The sequence below is a fragment of the Candidozyma pseudohaemuli genome (assembly GCF_003013735.1).
Source record: "Candidozyma pseudohaemuli strain B12108 chromosome Unknown scaffold00008, whole genome shotgun sequence".
Classification (NCBI taxonomy): Eukaryota; Fungi; Ascomycota; class Pichiomycetes; order Serinales; family Metschnikowiaceae; genus Candidozyma; species Candidozyma pseudohaemuli.
The window spans coordinates 353,124-374,310 of NW_020194442.1; the positions used below are offsets into that span (position 1 = coordinate 353,124).

General features: G+C 47.2%; 10 protein-coding genes across 10 annotated transcripts; 5 read left to right on the forward strand and 5 right to left on the reverse strand.

Annotated features, from left to right (window-relative positions):
- Positions 1-986: 986 nt before the first annotated feature.
- CDC6 (AAA family ATPase) lies at positions 987-2,423 on the forward strand (the record flags this gene model as incomplete). Its single annotated transcript, XM_024858701.1, has 1 exon — positions 987-2,423. The coding sequence occupies one exon, from the start codon at positions 987-989 to the stop codon at positions 2,421-2,423; it is 1,437 nt and encodes a 478-aa protein (XP_024713188.1).
- Positions 2,424-3,108: 685 nt separating this feature from the next.
- SNT1 (Snt1p) lies at positions 3,109-6,744 on the forward strand (the record flags this gene model as incomplete). The annotated part of the gene is made up of 1 exon (XM_024858702.1): positions 3,109-6,744. The coding sequence occupies one exon, from the start codon at positions 3,109-3,111 to the stop codon at positions 6,742-6,744; it is 3,636 nt and encodes a 1,211-aa protein (XP_024713189.1).
- A 476-nt stretch (positions 6,745-7,220) lies between these two features.
- MRPS9 (mitochondrial 37S ribosomal protein uS9m) lies at positions 7,221-8,156 on the forward strand (the record flags this gene model as incomplete). Its single annotated transcript, XM_024858703.1, has 1 exon — positions 7,221-8,156. One exon carries the CDS (start codon positions 7,221-7,223, stop codon positions 8,154-8,156), a length of 936 nt encoding a protein of 311 aa, XP_024713190.1.
- Positions 8,157-8,210: 54 nt separating this feature from the next.
- C7M61_003363 (putative alanine--tRNA ligase) lies at positions 8,211-9,504 on the reverse strand (the record flags this gene model as incomplete). The annotated part of the gene is made up of 2 exons (XM_024858704.1): positions 8,211-8,271; positions 8,366-9,504. 2 exons carry the CDS (start codon positions 9,502-9,504, stop codon positions 8,211-8,213), a joined length of 1,200 nt encoding a protein of 399 aa, XP_024713191.1.
- A 77-nt stretch (positions 9,505-9,581) lies between these two features.
- Positions 9,582-10,217, forward strand: VPH2 (Vph2p; the record flags this gene model as incomplete). Its single annotated transcript, XM_024858705.1, has 1 exon — positions 9,582-10,217. One exon carries the CDS (start codon positions 9,582-9,584, stop codon positions 10,215-10,217), a length of 636 nt encoding a protein of 211 aa, XP_024713192.1.
- A 53-nt stretch (positions 10,218-10,270) lies between these two features.
- Positions 10,271-11,220, reverse strand: SRT1 (ditrans,polycis-polyprenyl diphosphate synthase; the record flags this gene model as incomplete). The annotated part of the gene is made up of 2 exons (XM_024858706.1): positions 10,271-10,951; positions 10,996-11,220. 2 exons carry the CDS (start codon positions 11,218-11,220, stop codon positions 10,271-10,273), a joined length of 906 nt encoding a protein of 301 aa, XP_024713193.1.
- A 1,278-nt stretch (positions 11,221-12,498) lies between these two features.
- On the forward strand, positions 12,499-14,223 carry C7M61_003366 (uncharacterized protein; the record flags this gene model as incomplete). Its single annotated transcript, XM_024858707.1, has 1 exon — positions 12,499-14,223. One exon carries the CDS (start codon positions 12,499-12,501, stop codon positions 14,221-14,223), a length of 1,725 nt encoding a protein of 574 aa, XP_024713194.1.
- Positions 14,224-14,348: 125 nt separating this feature from the next.
- On the reverse strand, positions 14,349-14,999 carry C7M61_003367 (mitochondrial 54S ribosomal protein YmL13; the record flags this gene model as incomplete). Its single annotated transcript, XM_024858708.1, has 1 exon — positions 14,349-14,999. One exon carries the CDS (start codon positions 14,997-14,999, stop codon positions 14,349-14,351), a length of 651 nt encoding a protein of 216 aa, XP_024713195.1.
- A 458-nt stretch (positions 15,000-15,457) lies between these two features.
- RBD1 (Rbd1p) lies at positions 15,458-17,260 on the reverse strand (the record flags this gene model as incomplete). Its single annotated transcript, XM_024858709.1, has 1 exon — positions 15,458-17,260. One exon carries the CDS (start codon positions 17,258-17,260, stop codon positions 15,458-15,460), a length of 1,803 nt encoding a protein of 600 aa, XP_024713196.1.
- A 1,133-nt stretch (positions 17,261-18,393) lies between these two features.
- Positions 18,394-19,266, reverse strand: CSI2 (Csi2p; the record flags this gene model as incomplete). Its single annotated transcript, XM_024858710.1, has 1 exon — positions 18,394-19,266. The coding sequence occupies one exon, from the start codon at positions 19,264-19,266 to the stop codon at positions 18,394-18,396; it is 873 nt and encodes a 290-aa protein (XP_024713197.1).
- Between the last annotated feature and the right edge of the window lie 1,921 nt (positions 19,267-21,187).

Sequence of the window (21,187 nt, forward strand, 5' to 3'; positions counted from 1 at the left end):
AGGCTCCTCAATCACGCCAGTAGTCCACTTTGGTTCTCCGACATCCCCAGCAACGTACTTACCTAAGGGACAGCATCTTCAACTTCACTAATCTCGATAGGCCATTCATAATTGCACCTTTAGCTCTTATCGTTCCTAGACTTCTCGTACTCCTTCAAGGCGCTCGTGAGTGTGTCGTTCTTCCGGGTCACCATGTACATGTCGGAGGAATTGATCACATTACGACCGGCGTGGTCCGCAAACAACTCCAAGTCTGTCCCTAACGAAACAATTTGATTGTACACGATCTCAACCAACGATGCGATGAAGGAAGGGCTGGCCGATACAGACAATTCGCCTGTCTGTTCCTCCACCATCTTCGCCACACTGAGGTAAACCGAGGCTTTGAGTTGTGCTTCTAGGTCCTCCATTGTAGCTGGTACTGGAAGAATATGATGATGGATGTTCCAAGCGTGTGCCCTTGATCAATATGGGGGGTTTTCGTTATGAACCTTCCAGAGGTATTCAGCGCCCTCCAGTCTTCCAACCAATGGTGTATTTATGGAAACAGGTCAAAAGCCTTTGTTGTCTGGTCTTTATTGCAATCTCAACTAGAATTTAAGAGGTCCTCACAGTATCACCAAATGTCTATATCCACTCTCTCGAGATGCGTTGGTGCGGCGGGATATGTCTCTCGTTTTTCGCGTCTGCGTGCCTTAGACTTCTTTTCTACTGCGACTCAATTCCACCCATTGCGGGAGAAAACGACATTTTGGGGATATTTAAAGAGCCAGTGCCGTCCAGTGCTTGAATTCTGAATTTGTCTTTTTTCACTGAATCCTTCAGTCTTCAAAATACTCCCAGGTGTCTGCTAATTCACGGTCTGCGGTACGCGCATCATTAGTATTCCGGAATAGGCCAGACGCGGTGAGATCCAGCTTACTACTTTCCTTACCACCTTCACTCGTTTTTCATCTTGTTTCCATTCTTTCATTAATAATTGCATCATGAAGAGATCTGCTCAGTGTGCCGAGACTTCGTCAAAAAGAAGAGCACTTCAGCCGGTTTCTAATAACCAGTTAGCCACTCCTCCTACCACTCCAGATAAGAGCAGAGTAGTCGACCTCGGACTGTCTTTGACTAAGGAGGGAGTAAAGAGGCTCAACTTTCTGGAGTCAGTCTACTCAAAAGCAAAGGCTGTGTTCCAGCGAGGTGCCAGCAACGACAGTCAAGATTTTCTTGTTGGCAGAGAGAAAGAAGCTCATCAGTTTAGTGAGTTTCTCAAAGAAAGCATACTGGAGAAGAAGTGTAACAGCTTGTACATATCTGGTCCTCCAGGAACGGGCAAAACTGCTCAGGTCAATCTTTTGCTAGATAAGTTGACGAAACTGACCAAGCACGTCTATGACCTCTATTCGAGAAAGGTTCAGGTGATGAGAATCAATTGCATGACTGTTGGCAAGCCTGACAGCGTGTTTCATGAGATCTACTGCCACGTAACGGGTCAAAATCACGGAAGGAAGAAGTCGTTCGATGATCTTTATGCCTACTTGACCAGCAACCAAAATGTGGATTCATTGGTGGTGGTACTTGACGAGATGGACTACCTCATCACGAAGGACCAGCAAGTCTTGTTTCAACTCTTCCAATGCGCTTCGACGCTCAAGAGCCTGGTGTTCTCGACGAAATTGGTGCTCATTGGTATCTCCAATGCCTTGGACCTCACAGACAAGTTTCTTCCAAGACTCAGGTCCAACGGCTACACTCCCGAAGCATTGCAATTCTTACCTTACACGGGTGACCAGGTAAAGAATGTCATCACAGAAAAGCTTAAATCATTGATTGACAAGGAGAACGCTGGATCTGTCCAAGTGCCAATGATGCATCCAGTAGCTATCCAGCTTTGCTGCAAAAAATGTGCTGCAGTGACAGGAGATCTCAGAAAAGCATTTGATATTTGTTACAAGAGTATTGAGATGGTGGAGAGGCAAACCAAAGAAAAGATGTCCTTGGATGGGTTAACATTTGAAACTGCTCCAAAGGTACTCATTGGTCATGTTGCGCAGGTGTGCTCGGCCACATTTGGCGACACATCTCTTTCGAAGATCAAAGCTCTCAACCTTCTTCAGAAGGCAGTCGTCTGTTGCCTTTTCAAAATCGATAGAGATGCCTCTCTGACACTCACAGTCAATCGACTCTTTGATTTCTACACGAAGCATACGGCACTGGTGGCCGAAAATATGTTAGGCACATTGAAGAAAGGCGAGTTTTTGGAAATCATTTCTGCTTTGGAATCAAGTTCAGTAATTCTCCTCGCTTCAGCCTCAAAATCATGCACAGGTTTAATTGATGTCGGCAGCAAGAGCATCCGCCCCAACGTTCTGCTTGAAGACTTCAGTAAAGCCATTCAGGATGTGGGTCTCCTTAGAAGACTCTTCCATTAATACAGCATATAAAATAGTCATGGGCATATAGAGAATATGTCTGTAGAAGGCAAATAACACTTGGTGTTTGAGGTATTGAAATGTCACAAAGCCCTGTTTCGGCTGCAAATTTGTCATAAATACCTTTCTGGGAACCTGGCATCGAAAGGATGTCACAATTTTTAAAAATCTCGTGTTGAACTTCAATTTCAATTTTTTATCCAGTATGAAGGCTTTTGGGAGATCTCAGAAACTAAATATGCCGCCCACTTCCCTGTGAGACACTTTTACAGAGTACGAAAATGCCAAAACTAACCAAACATTTGTGCTAGCAAATTTAATTCTCATTTCACAAAATATACATATTTTCAAAAATATCGTCAAAAAGATGAATAATTGCCAACCAAAGTAGAGGACGTTGGAGCTCACGTGATTAGCCAGCAGTTGTAGGTCAAGTATCACGGTGTACAGGTGTAAATTCATGCTAAAGTCTAGTCAACTAAAAAAACCTCTTCAAACCCCCTTCACTATATCTAGCCCCTGGCGAATCTTCAGACTATTTTTTGTTCTGCATTATAACCAGAACCTACAGAAGTACCTCCATTCCGGTCTACATCCTAATACGACTCATTGCCAGTGAGCATCTATTCAAGAACCATACATCCAGCAAGTTGCCTAATAATCATCCAACTACTTCAGCTTGAACATGTCCTCGGGCCCCTCTAGAGGCGGTCCTCCTATAGGCCGAGATCGTGATAGAGACCTGCGGTATGGAAGTAGCAATGATGACTACGGAAAACGAAGAAAGAACTTTTACAGTGGGTCGACTAGAAGAGACTTCAAATCAACCAACTCTCCCCCTGGTGCCGACAGTGCTGCTCCACAAGGACTGTATCCATCCAGGAGTGATAAACCGCCTTCAAGTGATTATGGCAGGCCCCGTTATAGAGGTTCGAGTCTTTCAAACAGTGGGCCTCTGTACGGAAGTTCTAGGCTGAGCCTATACGGGAAAGAGCCTCGGTACAGCGGTTCTAAGCCCAGCTATGGCTACAACTCAAAGTATTATAACGAAAGGAGCAGTGGTGGAGCTTACGGCTCTTATAATGCCAGCAAAAGGGAACCCTCAGGCGAATATTATGGATACCCAAGTTCAGGTAGGGATTTCAGGGAGCGGGATGCCAGAGATCTAAGAGACCCTCGCGACCATCGTGAAACCTGGGACTATAAAGATTCTACCTCCAGAGATGTGACCAGTAATTCCAATATACCGAGAGATTCGGCAAGAGATCTGTGGAGGTCTGATAGACCTAAAGCATCCCTTTCCTCATCAGGCCCTTCAAGCAGAGCCTATTCCTCTCGATTCAGCTCCAACAATGCCCCTGCAGCTAACCGAGGTTCTGGATTAGGTAGCGGAAGTTTATCAAATTCGGGACCAGATTATAAGAGAGAGAGATATGATTACGATAACGAGGACTCGTACGGAAGTCGATGGAAGTCATATCCTAGAGATCCCAGAGATAAACCAAGATCTCTCTCAGGCTCTAGGCCGTATAGCAGCAAGGAGAAGAGAAGCTCGGGCCTCACTAATAGCTTGGGGAACAAGAGAGGAGATTCCTATTATCCTGCCAAGAGCTCGTATCCTAGCAACGCCAACAGATATCAGGACCGTTACACAGATAGGTATGACCGCCGCAACGATGCAGAAGACGGTAAGTCCGAATATAATGGCAGCGTTGAGGATTATAATGACGCTGACGAAGGTGGACCTTACTATGGTGATAATCGATACTACCGTGAAGAGCTGCGAGAACCAGAAGAATCATACCATGATGAAGACAGAGAAGACGTGAACATGAAGGAAGGCGAAGAAGAAAGCGATAAAGAAATTGAGACAGAAACGAAAACGACCGATGAAACTGACAAAGGTGACGCCGAACTCGAAGCTAAGAAAATTTCCGAATCCGTGGTGCATGATTTGAAGACCATGGAGGCCTCGCATGAACATCATGCCCAACATCTTGAAAGCATTCCTTCCCAAGAACCAAGCAGTGGTGCTCACCTCAATGCCACGAATGAAGGAGGAACGGAGGCTGCGAAACCCATTATCAAGGATGAAGAGTTACCCCATACTGTTCCATATTCGGCTCCCAAGACGGTGGATATAAAACCTTCGGTTGATTATAGCACGCTTCGGTCAATTGAGAAGCTTAAGCTGGTAAAGGTATCTCCAGAAGATCTCAACACCATGGATTACCCTAAGGGATGCTACAGGCCGCTCACCGAACTCGATCATAAGCTTGAAGTTTTGAAGAATGAATTCAATGATGCCAAAGAGCGTGATGAGGATGAGTCTTTCCTCAGATTCAGTCTCGCAAAACCGCTCGCAAACTTACTGGACTACCCCTTCTTCTATCAAAATCTTCAGCAGTTTGCCTCAAAATTCAAAAGAATCAGGGACTTGTATGACCGCAGAGAGCACAATGTGAAGAAAAAGCGCCTTCTGTTATGGATCAAGTACAACACCTTAGACAAAGAAAATGAGAAGAGGTGTGAGAAAATGGAGGAGCAAATCAAAATTATTCACCCTCCAGATGATGATTCGAGACGTGAACTTGAGCTGATCGATATCAGGGCAAAAACCAATGACGCTGCTCCTGATGCGCAATCGCCAACAGAGCCGCAGGCTTCATCAGGTAGAAGAGGCCGTCGTCATGGTGACTTGGTCACAACAGAAGCAGAATTCCAAGAGATTTTGAAAAGTTTGGAGAACGAGCAGAATGAAGACCCATTGGGCAAGGCGCAGCGTGTATCTGCCAAAATCCCAGACCTCATTCTTGACCCAGTTGAGCGACAAAGTTTCATCTTCATGGACTCGAATAACATTGTTCATGATAAAGAGAATTGGGCTAGCAGAATCAAATCAGACTTTATGGATAATTTCACCGAACAAGAGCATGACGCTTTCTGCGAGGCTTTCTGCCGTGCTCCAAAACGTTTTGGTGAAATCTCGAGACTCATTGGTGGTTTGAGATCTGCAGAAGAATGTGTTGTGCATTATTACATGACGAAGAAAGCTGTCAATTACAAGTATTTGGTCTCACAGTTCAAGAAACGTTCAGCCAGGAAGCCCTCTAGAAGGAAGTCAAAATTCAAAGATCAGGATGTTTCATCTTCTGCGACGACAGATGCTGCCCCTATGGAAGCAACAGATAGTGGAAAAGACACCGAAGCTGCAATGACACCAGAGATTGGAGTTCCTCCTATAGAACCAGTTGATGAGGTCAAGCGTAAGCGAGTTGCCGATGGCCAAGTGGCGCCAGACTCTGGAGTTGAGCTTCCACCAAAGAAAAAGTCAAGGAGACGTAAGGATGAGGAAGCTCCACCTTCGAGTGCGACGGTTGAGCAGTCAAAGGATCCCCATGATCAAGTCGTGGCTCCTATTGAGCTGACTGCTCCTCATGCCAATGTGTTGACAAGCCCCTCAGTGGACCGTCTGAATGGTTCAGTTTTGGAAGATAAGAGGAAGGCTATCACCAGTTATTGGAGTATCACTGAAGTCAATGACTTCCCTCGCTTGCTTGCTGAGTTTGGCTCCAAATGGTCAATCATTGCTAAGAAACTCAGCACCAAGACTGCTACGATGGTCAGGAATTACTACCAGAGAAACGCTGAAAAATACGGTTGGCAGTCGCTTGTATTGGAAGCCGATGGACGGTTTGCCCAAGGTGCTGGCGATCCTCAGTCCCAAATTTCTAATATCGATGCAACCATTGTGGTGAAGCCTCAGAGGAGACCAGAGGAGTATACCCCTGGACGCAGACCAGAAGAATACAACGGAACTTATGAAAGTGTGGCGCACCCACCGAAGTTTTCGGATGTGCCCGTTGGTATGTTTCAGCATCCATTCCAGGCATCACCTCCAAAACGTGCCTCTGTCGGCTCCCTCCTTTCCGGTCCACCTCCTGTGATGTACGAACAAGCGTCAAATGTGTCGCAGGTCCCCCAGGTGTCTCGGTCTTCCTTGCCGCCGGCAGTATCGCTTCCTCCTGTTCTCCCAGCTCCTATCCTGCCACCAGCAAAACATGGCGGTGTGAAGCCTTCCATCATGAGTCTTCTCAATTCGGACTCATCTTCACTGCCCCTGACATCGCTGATATTGCAGCCTGCTACATCTGCCCCAGCGCCTGCGCCGGCGCCGGCGCCTCCCAAGCCAGGAAATCTTGCATCATTACTCAACTCATCTTCATCACCTGTGCGTCCCCCAGATCCACCAAGCAAGCCCGACATTTCGTCAGAGGCGCCCCGCAAGAATAGCATCAAGTCACTTTTACATGACCTGTGATGCCCTGTACCATAGCCAGCCTCCACGGCCTGTATTATAATATGTAATAGGAACATAGCTTTACGCTTGCATTAGGTCTGTAGAGGAGACTACGCAGATAACATTTTTATTTCCTACGTCTAAGTGGACGTGGCAGTTGTTCTTGTTTTCTTTTACTTATTTTCCGAATCATTCTAGTGTCTTGAGTCCTTATGTAAGGAAGGATATGGCTCCATTAAATTCGCAGCCATTGGAGCTTTCATTCATGCGTCCAAGCGAGTTTATCAGTCACGATCGAAGCTTCTTACGTGGAACTTGTATATTCACCTTCCTCCTTCAATCTGAAAGAAACAAACTTTTAAACAATTAAAAAAAAAAAAAAAAATGGACTTATTCGGTTTCCATCATCGTCTGGATCCGAAAACTTCCACCGTTATGGATCGCGCACGCACCGAAAAAACTTCTAAGAATCTACGACTGAAGCACTCCAATCAGCCATGTCGTTGCTAAAGCCGAGCAGCTGCGTCCAGGGATGCCGTTCTCTCAAGAGGCTCTTCAGCTCGACCGTTGTCAGGTCTCAGGAGACTCTTGAAGAGAGACCGTTGGTTCCTCAGAAAGTCAGACCAGCCACTCACACAATCAGCAGAAGCTTGCCATACACTCAGATCAGCAACGCTGAGATGGAAAGACTAAGGGTGGTGCCTGCTTTGAAGACATTCTTTGGTGGTAACCCTTATCACGACCTGGTCATGAGCAGATTGAACCGTCTTTTGGAAAAGCACCACAGACTTCCCAGAAGAGTGCTCGATGAAAGAGAAGCCAAAGAGATCCTGTTCATTTCTTCCGCTGAGTACAAGTCCAGAGCAAATTCGGGCAGCAGAATCAGACCAGTCCACTACAAAGAGTTTGTACAAGCGTTGCAGAAACTCAGAAGCATAGAACCTGAGCTCATGCCCCATGACGTGATTCAGACCTTGGATGAATTCACGAAAAAAACCAGTGACGAGAAGAAGGTTGCTCAGCTGTTTGTCAAGACCTTGGACGAATTTGGCAGAGCCAACACTGTCGGCAAAAGAAAGGACGCCGTGGCCAATATCAGCATGGTCAGAGGTGAGGGTTTAATCTTGGTCAACGGTAAGAAATCGACCGAATACTTTACCAGAACTCTCGACACAGGCAAGCTTGTGTACCCCTTTCAGGTTGTGGCGCAAGAGTCCGAATACAACGTTTTCATAACGTGCAGTGGAGGTGGTGTCAGTGGTCAGGCTGAGGCTTGTATGTATGGAATTGCCAAAGCATTGGTTGTGTTCAACCCATTGCTCAAACCTCGCTTGAGAAAGGCCGGTTTGATGACTAGAGACAACAGAATTGTCGAGAGAAAGAAGCCTGGCAAGCTCAAGGCCAGAAAATCGCCTACCTGGGTCAAACGTTAATCTTGTATATATTCACCGGTTACTGTTGCAGCTGTAGGAATTCCAAAACTTTCTCTACCTCGCCTTTTTCATACTTGGTAACCTTTCCTTGGAAACTGGCTCCTTTGCCTCCTCCCTTGATATTTTGGATGAAGCCTTTGATATGTGCCAGAAGTTCTTCAGCACGGGGGCCCATTATTTTCACCATTCCGCCGTTTCCACCTTTATACTCGCCGTTGATGAACACGACGGTGTTAGCGTCGGTTAAGTTGACTCCGCTGTCCTTGTTTCCATTAATGAGCGTAAGGAGCTCCTTTTGACAAGCAGTCAAGTACTCTGGCGAGCTGTCTGCTCTATAAATAAATGCCACACTCTTCTCTTTTAGCTCCTCAAAAACAGCTGCAGCTTTGAGGCCAGCCAATTCTTTGAGGAGAGAAGCCTCTCTCGAAAGCACTTTTCTATAGTTGACATTGAGTTCAGCCACTTTTGTTCCCACCTCCTCGATCTGGCATGAAAGCTGGCTGCCAGATACATCTTTCAAAATCAGATGGTTCTTCTCTAAAAGTTTCGATACACGTGAACCACAGGCAAAGTGCAAGCGGGAGTTACCTCCTCTAATGTTAGTCTGATGTAACAAAGCTACCGCTTGAACCTGGCCGGTGGACTTCAAGTGAGTACCACAACAAGGATTGGTGTCCATGTCTCCAATTGACACAATTCTAACGACACCTTTGGACTTGTCATAATCGTCTGGGATGTGAGAAACATCGATCTCATGGCCATGTTCGTCTGGCGTGGCAACACTGATGGGTATGTTTTCAACGATCTTCTCGTTTATTCTTCTGGACGCTTCGGCAATAATGGTATCGTCAACTCTCTTGGGTAATTCGATGTAATTGATAGACTCACCCATAGACCAGCTGAGGGTTTCCAAGTCATACGAGTCAAAAATGGCCGATACCAAGTGCTGACCCGTATGTTGTTGCATTATGTCAAGTCGTCTTTCCCAATCAAGGCTCAATTTGACCACTGTTCCCTCCTTGACCTCCTGGGGCACGACATGAACGGCTGAGAGTTCCTTCCTCAACACCTTTATGACGTCCACTGTGGTATCATCCAGAAGGATGAGTTTACCTGTGTCAAATGGCTGACCCCCACCTTCTGGAAACAATATAGTGTCCTCTAGCTCAACGGAAAATAATCCCTCGTCCTTCTTGTCATCTTTCACCTTGTTCTTGTTCTGCTTATCTCTCGAAGACAAGATTGGCTCATATGGCTTGCAAGAGATGACTTGAGTTTCAAATGACTTCAAAAAGGAATTTCTCTGACATGCCAACGCTCCAACCACTGTAGATGTCGCGATAGGCATTTTGAGTCTAAAAAGGTGTAGCACGTTGGATCTAGTTGATAAGCTAATGCGCACCAATTCCGTAATAACTCCACATTATGACTCGGTTCCTTGTCACCAAGGAGCTAAGAACTCTCGTCGACAGCTCCACACTAAAAGACTCGGAAAAGGACAAATTCAAATTGCACGAGAATGTGGAACATGAGGATTTGGTGAACTTCTACCGTACTGCCAAACCTTGTTCATCGCTTCTTGAGCTTCTCAAAAGTTCCAAGTTGGTGATCCCAAACAAGAATACCAAAAATGAGGACACGCCGAAGACCAAGGAGTTTCTTCAGGCTATGGAGAAGCTTCGAATTCAAGCCCAAGAAGATGAATACCAGCGACTCGTCCAAAAGACACAAGCAGATCCATTCAAGCTCTACGAGCAGAAGATCGATGAAGATTATAACCCGGCCAAAGCAAGCAAGGAGGTCAGAAGCCACATCACCACCATCTTTAACATCTTCATAAGTGTGGTGAGCGTGGTGTATGCTATTTGGTACTGGACCAATAGCTCTGCTTATATGAGAGACAGCTACCGTGTGTTGCTCTGCGTTTTTGCAGGACTCTTGATTCTAGTAGCAGAGGTCGTTGTTTACATGGGTTACTTGAATAAGGTTGAGGAAGCCCGTATCAGGGAACGGAACAAGAAGGAGGTGAAGAAGGTGGTCCAGACATTCAAGCTAGACTGAACCCCCAAGTAAGATGAACCGAACATTGAGGCATATGAACTGATGAAGCGAGACTAATTACCAGTCACTGTTGCAAAAGGGGGTGGAGCTGGAAGTGAAGTGATATCAACAACCTTGTCGGGAGGAGTGTTGTTGACTCTGTGGTTCATGATATCCTTCTTGTGGTAGTAAGACCACTTCAACAAGATGCTGTACAAGGCAATGAATTTGAAATCGGGCCACAAGGTCGAGACAAACTCGATCTTACAATTATGGGTACATTGCCAAAGCATGAAGTCACTCAAACGAGTATGGCCCGATGTCCTGACAAGAAGGTCAAGTTGAGGAGACTCCGGTCCCATGTACATATTTCTGTAGAGCTCCGCGACGTCGATGTTGGCTTTTGAGGTGCCATTCTCGCAAACGCCTTGAATAGAATGAACAATGTCATCTCTCGAGGTGTAAGGGAAACACACATTCAAAGTACGCAGCAGCAGTTCCACGTTGGTGATTTGCTCCACCTGCTCCAAGTCTTCCAAGATATCCTCTGGAATCATGGAGCGATTGCCAATGATCCGAACCTTAACCTGGTTCTGGCGTGCGTAAGAGTCGTCGTAAAGAGATAAGTACTTGAGCTTGTCTCTGAGCAACGTCATGAGGGTGTCTACCTCCTCCTTTGAGCGATTAAAGTTCTCGATCAGAAAGGCGTACACGGTTATGTCTGAGACTCCTACGCGGTAGCAAGTCTCCAAAACCTAAGATTAGTATTAGCGTCGCTGGGACTTAGGGTGGACCATACAGATATAAGAGATAAAGCACCTGCGGCGTGGCCATCTTTCAAGGGCAACGCCTTCTTCTTAGCAAATCTTCTATTGCCATCCATAATGAAGCCAACGTGTTTGGGAGCAGGCCCGGTGGTGAGGATTGCAATAAGTATATCCTTGAGGAAATCGAATAAGATCCAGGAGAAGGGGATAAAGTGAAGTGCATCGGCGATTTTCTGCAAAACTGTAAGATCAATCATAATGAATTGTGTAGTATAAAATTCGGCGGATCGGGCTCCTTTTATACCCCTACGCCGCACCAGTGGCTGCAAAAACCTGGAACGGAAGGGGTGGTCGAGCACCACCTAATATTTAGGGAATCTCAATTTGAAGCCGCTCTATTTTTATGCTAGAATAAAAGAGACATGAATTTTATTATTAGTTTTGCCTATTAGTTTTTAGTTGCAAAACGCCTGGCAGTGTGTCCTGAAACAGGTTCGAATCTGCCATGTCCTCACGTAACCCCACTTTGGTTCGCGTACGGAAACCTATCTCTTTCAAGATACAAGTCTTCTCTATGGAAGTAAGTTTTCGACATTATTTCATCGACCTGCTAGCTTGCATGATAGAGAGCTCATAGAACCAGAAGATGATCGCCACACACATGTTCCAAGGGAGCCAGGCACAGTAACTTTTTTTTTTGTTTTTCAAATTCATTGCTCTCGAACATTTCCTAGTAAGTATAGCTCATGAAAGAATCTCAAAAAAAAAAATGATCATAAAAACTCCATTCGGTTTTTCTTTTGTTCCGATCGGTATCCTGGTTCGCAAAATAGTCGGTGTGCAACCAGATTCCACAGAATATCGAAAACCAACGAGCACCCCAAAAAATCGTACAACCAAAAAAACAAACTATAGTCATAAGATTACGTTGTAATAGCTTCGAAACTTCCAGTTGTGGCTTTCTGAATCAAATTAGGGTGCTAGAACCAGTATATATCGACAATTGTCGATAAGACCGATTGCGCTGGTCCACAGTCAACTAGATATTGCCGCCTCGAATGACACAAATATCCCTTACCAATGTAAAAGAAACGATTGATGAGATTTCCGAAGTAGCGAAACGTGTAACCATGGAATCTAACGATATCCTTGAACGGGACCCAAGTCGAGCCTTCAAAGGAAGCTACATATACCAATCGGGGCTTTAAACACAAGAAACAGCTATTCACTCAAATCAAAAGAGCCCTCCCGGCAAAACTAAAATGGCACATCCTATGCCACCTCGGATCCGATCAATGGACTCCTTGTGCGAATGGTTGCAAAATCATGCTCCTTCCTTCACCACCACCAACGCATTGTTAGTGAAGCTAAGAAAAAGTGAACTCAATTTCTTTCGATAAACACCAAATATAGGCACACTTTTTTTCCTTGATAATTTACCCCTCTACAATTGCACCCTCCCCCTTTTGGCCCGGTCCATCTCTGTGTTTACCTTTATGCGCACACATCAACAAACACCAACTACTTTATCACTCATGTCCTTTCGACGCCCCCAGCCAGACCTGCGCAAAAGACAGTCTAAGAAGGACGAGGCCATTAGGCGCAAAATTGAGCATGAACTCTCAAAGAAAAGAGGCCTGGGGCTGCGGATCAGCCGCCTGAAAAAGGGTGCTCCGGGTACCGTCTGGTCCTTGAATCCGTCTGATCCGATCGTGTGCAAGGCATCGGCCTCGGTTTACGAAGCTGCCCAGCTCATGCTGGCTAAAAGAGAAAACTGCATTCTTGTTGTGGATGATGCTGGTGGACTTATTGGTATCTTTACCGCCAAAGACTTGGCCTTTAGAGTGGTGGGATCAGGATTGAACGCCAACAGCACCCCAATTGAGCAGATTATGACGCTCAATCCGATCTGCACGCAAGCGCTGTCTCCAGCTCTGGAAGCCCTCACACTCATGGTCGAGAAAGGGTTCAGACACTTGCCTGTGCTAGACGACGAGAACCATATTGTTGGTGTGTTAGACATCACCAAGTCTTATGCTCAGCAGATGGAGAAGCTCGAGCGCTTACACGCCTCTTCCAAGAAACTCTACGATGCCTTGGATCTGGTCCACACCGAAATGGGCATGGCCGACCAACCAAGACAGGTTTTTGAGTATTTCCAAGACTTGAAGCTGAAGATGGACGGTCCCACCTTGGCGCTGGTGTTAGACCCCACAACAGAAACCGTCTACACCACAGTGAAGCTGTCGGTGTATGAAGCGACCATCTTGATGCGTGAAAATAGAACGACAGCCGTTTTGGTCAAGGATACGAACGACAGTGTCAGCGGTATCATCACGTCGAAGGATGTCGTTTTAAGAGTCATTGCTGCCGGCCATGATCCAAAGAAGTGCTCTGTGGTGCGTGTGATGACATCTCAGCCTGATTTTGCCAACTCGAGCCTATCCATCCAGCAGGCCTTGAGGCAAATGTTCGAGGGCCACTATCTCAATTTGCCCGTCGTAGACGACGAGGACGAGATTGTGGGTATCGTGGACGTTTTACGCCTTACATACGCCACGCTCAACCAAATCAAACGGATTGAGAATCAGGAAAATCAAGGCAAGGAGGAGCCGGGTGAGGGCCCAGCGTGGAATAAGTTTTGGACATCGCTTGATAACGATTCTGAGTCCGTGCACCTGGATTCTGCCGCCAGTGCCCCTGACGTGACCCCCTCTGAGTTTCAATCGTTCAACATCGATGTAAATCCATCGGACTCGATCTCGGCTGTCGAGGAAGGCTCTAAACAAATGAGCAAGACCGCATCGATTGCCAACAGAGACGGTCTTTTCGTCTTCAAGTTCCGTTCCCCAGCGCTTGCCAGCAGGGTTCATAGAGTCACCATACGCCCAGAGCAAAGTCTTCAGGAGTTGAAGGATGTGGTTGATTCGAAGCTCCACAGTAAGGACCTCGAGGCTTTGAAGCTAGGCGAAGGTGAGGCCTACGCCATCAGCTACGTCGATGACGAGGGCGATATCGTTTCCATCACCTCGGACCATGATTTAAGGGACTGTGTCGAGGTACACGAGAAGTTGAATATCTTCAAGGCAGACATCTACCTCCACCATCCTCACGACGAGGCACCAGTGGGCAAGATCAAACCGCTTAGAGGAGTGCTGGCCGAGGACTTGATTCCAGGCATTTCAAACCAGACCCTTATCCCTGGTGTGCTTGCAGCAGCCACAGCGATTGCAGCCATTTTCTACGTAACAAAGAAATAAGTCAGTCAGCTGGGTTGAGATCTATACCCACGATTCGCATCAAGGCATTATACACATCAAATATGAATATGAAACACCCCGAGTTAGGCTTCCTCTACATGTCTTTTCCGTAACGAATGCTATATTTACAAGATACCTTCCTGCTTCCTCACCTCCTCCAACTTTTCTTCATAAAGCTTCTTTTGCTCAGCTTCCAGAAGCTCCTCGTTCAAATAAACGTTGGGCACACCCTTAAAGTCCTCAGGCCTCAACACAATGGCGTTAGGGTTCCTCTCGCTAGACCATCTGTTGGCCACCACCTTATTGAGCTCCACTTGCAAATCTTCTAAACTGTGTGATTTGCTGATGATGTAGTCGGAGATGTCAAAACCTAACCTCAGTTGCAATGCCTTGAAGTAACGGAATCTGAATTGGAGGTCGTGCAAAAGCGCAGTGGAGAGATCATCTGGGCTCAGGCCTTGAAGCTCTTGGTATGTATCCCTCATGATCTGGACAACCAGCTCTGGAGTGTAGGAAGCCTCAATGTCCTGCTTTCTGACAACGTTTTGCTTCCACTGAGCAACCTTGAAGCCAGGCATATCACGCTCGGCGTTGAAAGGCTGGAAGTTGGGGGAGTTCTTCTCATCTAAGATGGTGATTTTGGACTTTGGATCAGTCTTGAAGTCGTCTTGCTTTTCGATGATTTTGGGATCGACTTTGCGGGAGAAGCCGAAAAACAGCCTTGTTGCCGTCGTCGACAACAGCCGGATCCTCACTGGAATACTGGACCGTAACATGCTGGAGAAGACTGGTGGTGAGAAAATTTCCATAGAGGTGTAGGCGCACATGCAGGGTGGACACAGTCTTCGAGAAGCTAGAGAAGGATTGAGTTTTTACAAGATAAATTTGTTTCGATTTTTGATTAAATACTTATATTTCAAATTTAGTCCCGCTAAGTGTCTGTATTGTACTTGTGATATGGGGGTATTTCGCCGGATGGACAAGGCACCCTATTTACGTAAGTTACATTTGCAACCGCATACTGTCAGATCAATACTGGGACAGGCAAGCTGTAGAGATTACTATGAATAATAAGATCGATGGGTTGGGTCAGTCTGAAGTGTCCGTCTTACGAGGGTACGCTTTACAAGTGCGACTATATATATTTGCATTTATAGAAGAAGCGGACGACTTGGGTAGCTAATGTTGGTCCGGCGTACCGTTCTAGTGTATTGGGTCATAAAGATCGTGAAGGTTATGCTTTGCGAGGGCGGCGGCGAAGATACTGGAATGCAAGCATCGCCATCACAGCCACAAGGGTGATATCAGTCAACATCGAGGAAGTGACAGCCGGTGCTTGTGTCAGACTGCTGCTGAAAGTGTCCAGCAATTCAACATGGAACCGCTTGACGTTTGTGGGGAGTTCTGTAGGGACGACGACGTCACGTTTTTGGGTATTGAGAGGTTCTGTGGTTGGTACTGTCTGACCAGGCGAGGTGATGGTAACGAGTGAGTATGACTGAGCTGGCGCTGAAGACGTGGCAGAGGGCAGGGTTGGGTTTCCGGAGCTATCGACATTTTCCACGCTCACCTCGCCCTGTTCACACCAACCGTTGACGGGAATGCAGTTGATGTATTTGCACCAGGTGCATGTCTTCTTGCCTTGCTCCATCTCGTCCGAATATAGGTTTTGGAACAAGAGTGCAAAATAGAGGATGGCCAAAACGAGGCACACCACTCTAACGGCAGCCCAGGTGAGCACTTTCCATTTGATTTTGTCGGCGTACTTGTCCATGGGATTCCACAGGTTGAGCATAAGTTGTGCGGTGGAGGTGTCAGCATAGTAGGTGTAGATACCGTCAACGTAAACGAATGAGGGGTCTGGAAGAAAGAGGATCAGCAATAAGAGCCCCATGCAAAAGCCACCAATGTGACTGAAGTTGTCCATGCCAGGAAGAAGGCCCAAGACAAAGGCCACAATCACCTCGAGCACCATGATGAAGATGAATAATTTGTAGTGTTTGGTACCGTAAGGATTGGTATTCTTGCGTCCGCAGTAGATAAATAAAAGGAAGTTGGTGGCAATAACGCCAAAAAGGGCGCCTGAAGCTCCCGTGGAAGCGATTCCGTTGGGCGAGAAGTTGGCACCCAAAAGGAAGCCCGAGACACCCAGAGCCAAGTAGATGATGGCGTATTTCAAGACACCAATGGCACGCTCGACAGAGGCTCCCATCGTCACTTGAAGAAGGAGGTTGAAGCCAATGTGGAGGAAGCCCGCATGGAGAAAGATCGGTGTGATGACTCTATACCATTGGTCCGGGTGGTAGCCGCTGGAGTCCAAGGGGATCCCGCTCAAGCCGCAAAGCTCCGCTAGGCTGCACACGTTCGTGTCTGTAGATGTGGAATTTGGACATGGGAACTGGATCAGAGGGTCGGAGGTGATGCCCTCTAGTTTGTGCATACAAGGAACGTATCGGGCCCCCATGTTGATGAAAAGATACGTGGAAGGCCCCAACATGGGGTTGAAGTAAGGAGACGTCTGGAAGGCCAGGCCCGTGAGCTGGGCCATCTTGGCCAACTCCACAATGAACACGATCACCTGGATCAAGGTGACCAAGATGGTGAAGTAGGGAAGCTTTGTGTAGTGGAACCGAGGCAACCTGTTCTCGAGCTTGCGGCGAGCCCTGTCGTTTCTCTTGAACTTCTCGTCCACGCTGCTGGCCTTATCTGTGAAGGGGTCCTTGATGTCGTCGTCGAACGGGTTCCTACTGGGGAACCTGTCCATCTCGTGCTGTTCCAGCCCCAGGCTGTTTTGGTGAAGATTGTTCTGGCTCGTCTGCTCAAAACCACCGCTTTCGTAGTAGCGGTACCCGTAGGGCTCCAGGCGGCCGTAAGGGTTATTCACCTTCAAGGTGGAGTCATTCAAGGGCAGGAAGGGTGAGACCTTTGTGGGTTCGGGATGGGCCTCAAACGAAAAGGACAGAGCCAGGTGGTCCTTTTCAGGCACCGGTGGCCGTGGATCCAGAGCGTGTTGCATGAACTGGTCTCTGAACAGCATGGTCCCTGGAGATGGTTCACTTGAGATTTGTGTAGGAGCGAGGCAGTACACCCATATGTAGAAGACAAGTTCGTGCACAGGCGAGTTTGGGCGGTCAGGGGAGGCAGAGAAAGGGGAGTCTGGGTTTTAGGTGGGCTTTAGATTTTGGTACTTTAGCAAATCTACGCGTGCCAGGCCGGATACTCAGTTTATGGGAGTGAGTCTCCTGGCCTACCAGGGCCCCATTATCCACCGTGCAGCAGCTAGACGAAAAGACAATTACGCGTACAATGAAGCGGGTTTCCCCTGTTTCGACAAGTTTGTTTCACATTATCCCAAAACGCCCCTGTTTCCGCCTGAATTCGCTCATTGGCGCTGTGCCTGGTGCCTGGTGAGGCGGTGGTTTGCAACCATGGCTGCGAAATACCGCCATAGTGGATCCTTCAAGGGCTCTCCAATCAGGAACATGCAAAAATACGGCCAACCCCCTGAGAATGAGAGAAAGAAATGTCTGTAGAATTGTGGAACATCCGATGTTGGGAATTTCGAGGATCGGCACGAAAACAGCCCTTGTCTCAATGGGGAATGTGAAGCGGTCACCCCAGGCATGACGGTGTAGTACCATATTCAGCGCACAATGGTCCGCTTGTTTCCCAGCCTTTTCCCTGTATGAGAGGGAGAAATTTATTGTGCTTTTCAGGTACCACGTTCATGGAAGGGTGTTTTGGGTGATGCAGGGTGTTGATGGGCTAGGGTACTGGGGACTAGGTGAGTGAGGCTGAAGACACCGCCTCCAATGAATTCGGAAAAACGTTTTGATGAGACGTTCTTTTTTTATCGCCCGATGATGTCATCTAGCGTTGGCAAGGGCTACCTGCTACTGGCCTAGTGAACTCAAAACCGTTCTTGTATATGCTATTTGTCTATGCTCTGATGATCCAGCAGCTTCTAATCTCGTAGATCAGCCACTAGACGATCCGCATCTGCCTGTAAGGCCAACAGTATATAGAGATCCACGAGACCGACTGTTGAGCCTAGGGAAACTATGCAACACCTCTCAAGCTGTCTGAACAATTAATCAAGGCTTCTGCACTTGATTTAGCCAGAGACTTGGGGCAGACTTATCCGATAACTACTCCATCTTTCTCTCCAACTCACTTAAAAAGAGACTCATTGGACAAAGGATCAGCCTTCAAGGCCATCTCTCTGCGCTTAACCTTTCTGTCCAAAGCAGCAGTAGCCCTCGATCTGGCCTGCTCAGCGGCCTGCTGCTTCAATTGAGCTCTCACGGCATTAGGAGACACGTACTGCTTGTTCTCGTAGATCTTGGGGCCACCAAAAGAGCCCTCCAAGATGGTGATGAGGGTCATCACAAAACGTGGACCAATCTCAACCAACGAAAGCGAATCGGCATCCACCTCGCCTCTAGCAATGTCGCTCTCCTTGAGCTCCTCGGTTTCACTGATCTGGTAGTTTCTCACCCAGATCTTGTTGTCGACAATGGAAAAGGTCATAACGTGGTCCACGAATGGCTTGGACTTACGGGCTTTAGGAGGCACACCAAAGGTGTGGATGAACATCTCCTTTATCAAGTCGTAGTGTGGCAGCGAGCTGAACGATTTGTCAAAACTCAAGATTGGTCTGGAGCCCTTCAAGCAGTTGCCGGTGAAGTTCAACTCGTCCAAGGTGTGCATGTTCTGAATGAAGAACTTCATGGTGGGACCGTTAGGAGGCTTCAGGATCCACAAGTAGAGGTCCTGGTGTTTTCTGGCCTCGAAGAAGAAAATGTTGTTACAGTTGTAGAGCTCGGCAACTTCGTTAAGCTGGTGCAAGTTCTTCTTGGAGTCGAACTTTGGCTCTTTTCTGGCGTGAGGCATCAAGAAGGTCAAGTCCTGGATCAAGTGTCTGTGTCTGTAAGTGACACCACGCGAGGAGATGACAAGCACACGCTGACGGTTGATGTGCTTGGTCTGCTCCGAAGACTCCTTGGTCAGTTTCAGCTGCAAGGCTTTGTATATGGCTGACATTAGGGATGTGCTAGTTGAGGCGATGAGATGCGATGGATTGATTTTCAGGAAGAGTGGGACTAACTGCACCCGTACACCAGCTCACCTCAGGTCAACAGGCCCTCCGTCAAAATGGGCAAAAACTTCGAATTGGGGCATGTTGTGAATTCTGCCATGTTGTTTGAGGTGTGACGTTGCACCAGGCCGAGTATGGCTGTGAAATCTGGTCGTTTCGTCAATCTACGAAGGTATCTACAGATCCGCCCGGCGGCAGTTCCTGGAAACGTGAATTTATATATATTGGTCTAGTGCTTCTCAGCAGGCTTCTCGAGATGCTTGGCCAAGAAGTCCTGGACGAACTTCTCCTCCTCCTTGGAAGAAGCGTTGATAGCTGGAGTGGTGGGCTTGGCTGGACCCCAAGGCTTAGGGACGGCAACGAAGACAACAGCACCCAAAGTGGCAAGCGACAAGACGTGGGGCTGGACGGATTTTCCGAAAAGTTGGTAAGCGGCACCCATTGTTGAAGATAAGTAGATGTGGTTGTTGAAGGTTTATCTCGCGGGCACTTTTTCATTGGTCGTGGGTGCATGCAGGAGAGTATATGGTACCCCAAAAAGAATCCATGGAGAGTCCGTTGGAGCTTGGGGAATGGGGGCTTTGGTAGGAAAGGATTTGAATTATTTAACTTTGGTTTCTATGAGGCCGAGAGATGTGGACAAAGTCGGGGTGGTCCGGTGGATATAGCACACCCGTACCTCCTGTAACGTTTGGAGCGAGTCGGTTCGGTCCAACCTTAGCTTCAAGGTGGAAGCGAGAATGGTCCTTCAAAAAGGCGAGTGATTCAGGAAGCTTGAGGTGAATTTTCAATTGATGCTAAGTTTTGATGCTGGAAACGCGTATGGGCAGAATTGTGCAAAAGAATGGAGAAATCCCTGCCACCATCTGTAAGGTGGCACTCCCTCTAGAGCAGTCATATTCGCCTAAGATCAATGTCCTTCCCTCTGAAGAATCAGGTTGAATTTTCATAGACATTCTCGCAGGATCAGAATCATACACCCTCACTACAATGCAACTTTTCATCAACGTCACAATTCCTCCTCTCCAATTCCAACAATTTAAAAAAAACGCAAAATCACGTCAAGACCTTCATATCTCGTCGACCGTTGCGGGGTTCTCGTGGCTTGGGAGCGGTATTGTTGTGTTGTCCGAACAGGTTCCGAATTCGCAGCCAAATGTAGTATGAGCTTTTCCCATAATCTGCAAGTTTAAGACACCACACTCAGCAAGGTTCGTAAACAAGCGTTGAAACGTGCTCCGCCTCTCAAATAAAGTTTACTCAGTAAGCGCCATTTTTGTTTTACTTATGGCAGCCGCAAGAGGCAAGTATCAGCTGACGGTGCCTGTGAGCCGATAAACGGCCTTGATTTTCGAGATTTTCAGACGACTATCTAACATGTGTGGGGTACAATATGGTGAAGATCAAGGAGGGGAGTGGAAAATAGACTTCAGCACTCCCATGGGACCAAAGCCTCAGGACTTTCTAGGGAGGTTGGATTTGTAATCGCCAATTGTAGTAAAAAAACGAGAGATTCCACTCCATCTCAGTCTCCTGGCGGTGACGTATGTACATGAATGTTGGAGGTTCGCTTCTTGGTATGATCTGCCATTCTCAGCCCATACCAAGTGGGCTGTCAAACCAGGACCCAGAGTCCAAGTTATTTGACTCTATCAAAAAGATGAAGATATTGTCGTGCTGTTAAAGGTGGTAAAGCTCCTTCTTGGTACCATCTGCGACACTGGCACACCACCAAAACAACACCATCATCTTTCACCACCCACTCAACAAATTCTCTTCGGAAACCCTTCATTCTTTTCTCTTGATACACATCCACCTCCGAATCGCCTCTCCTTTCGAGAAATCCGCGTGTTTGCAAAAAGTCGT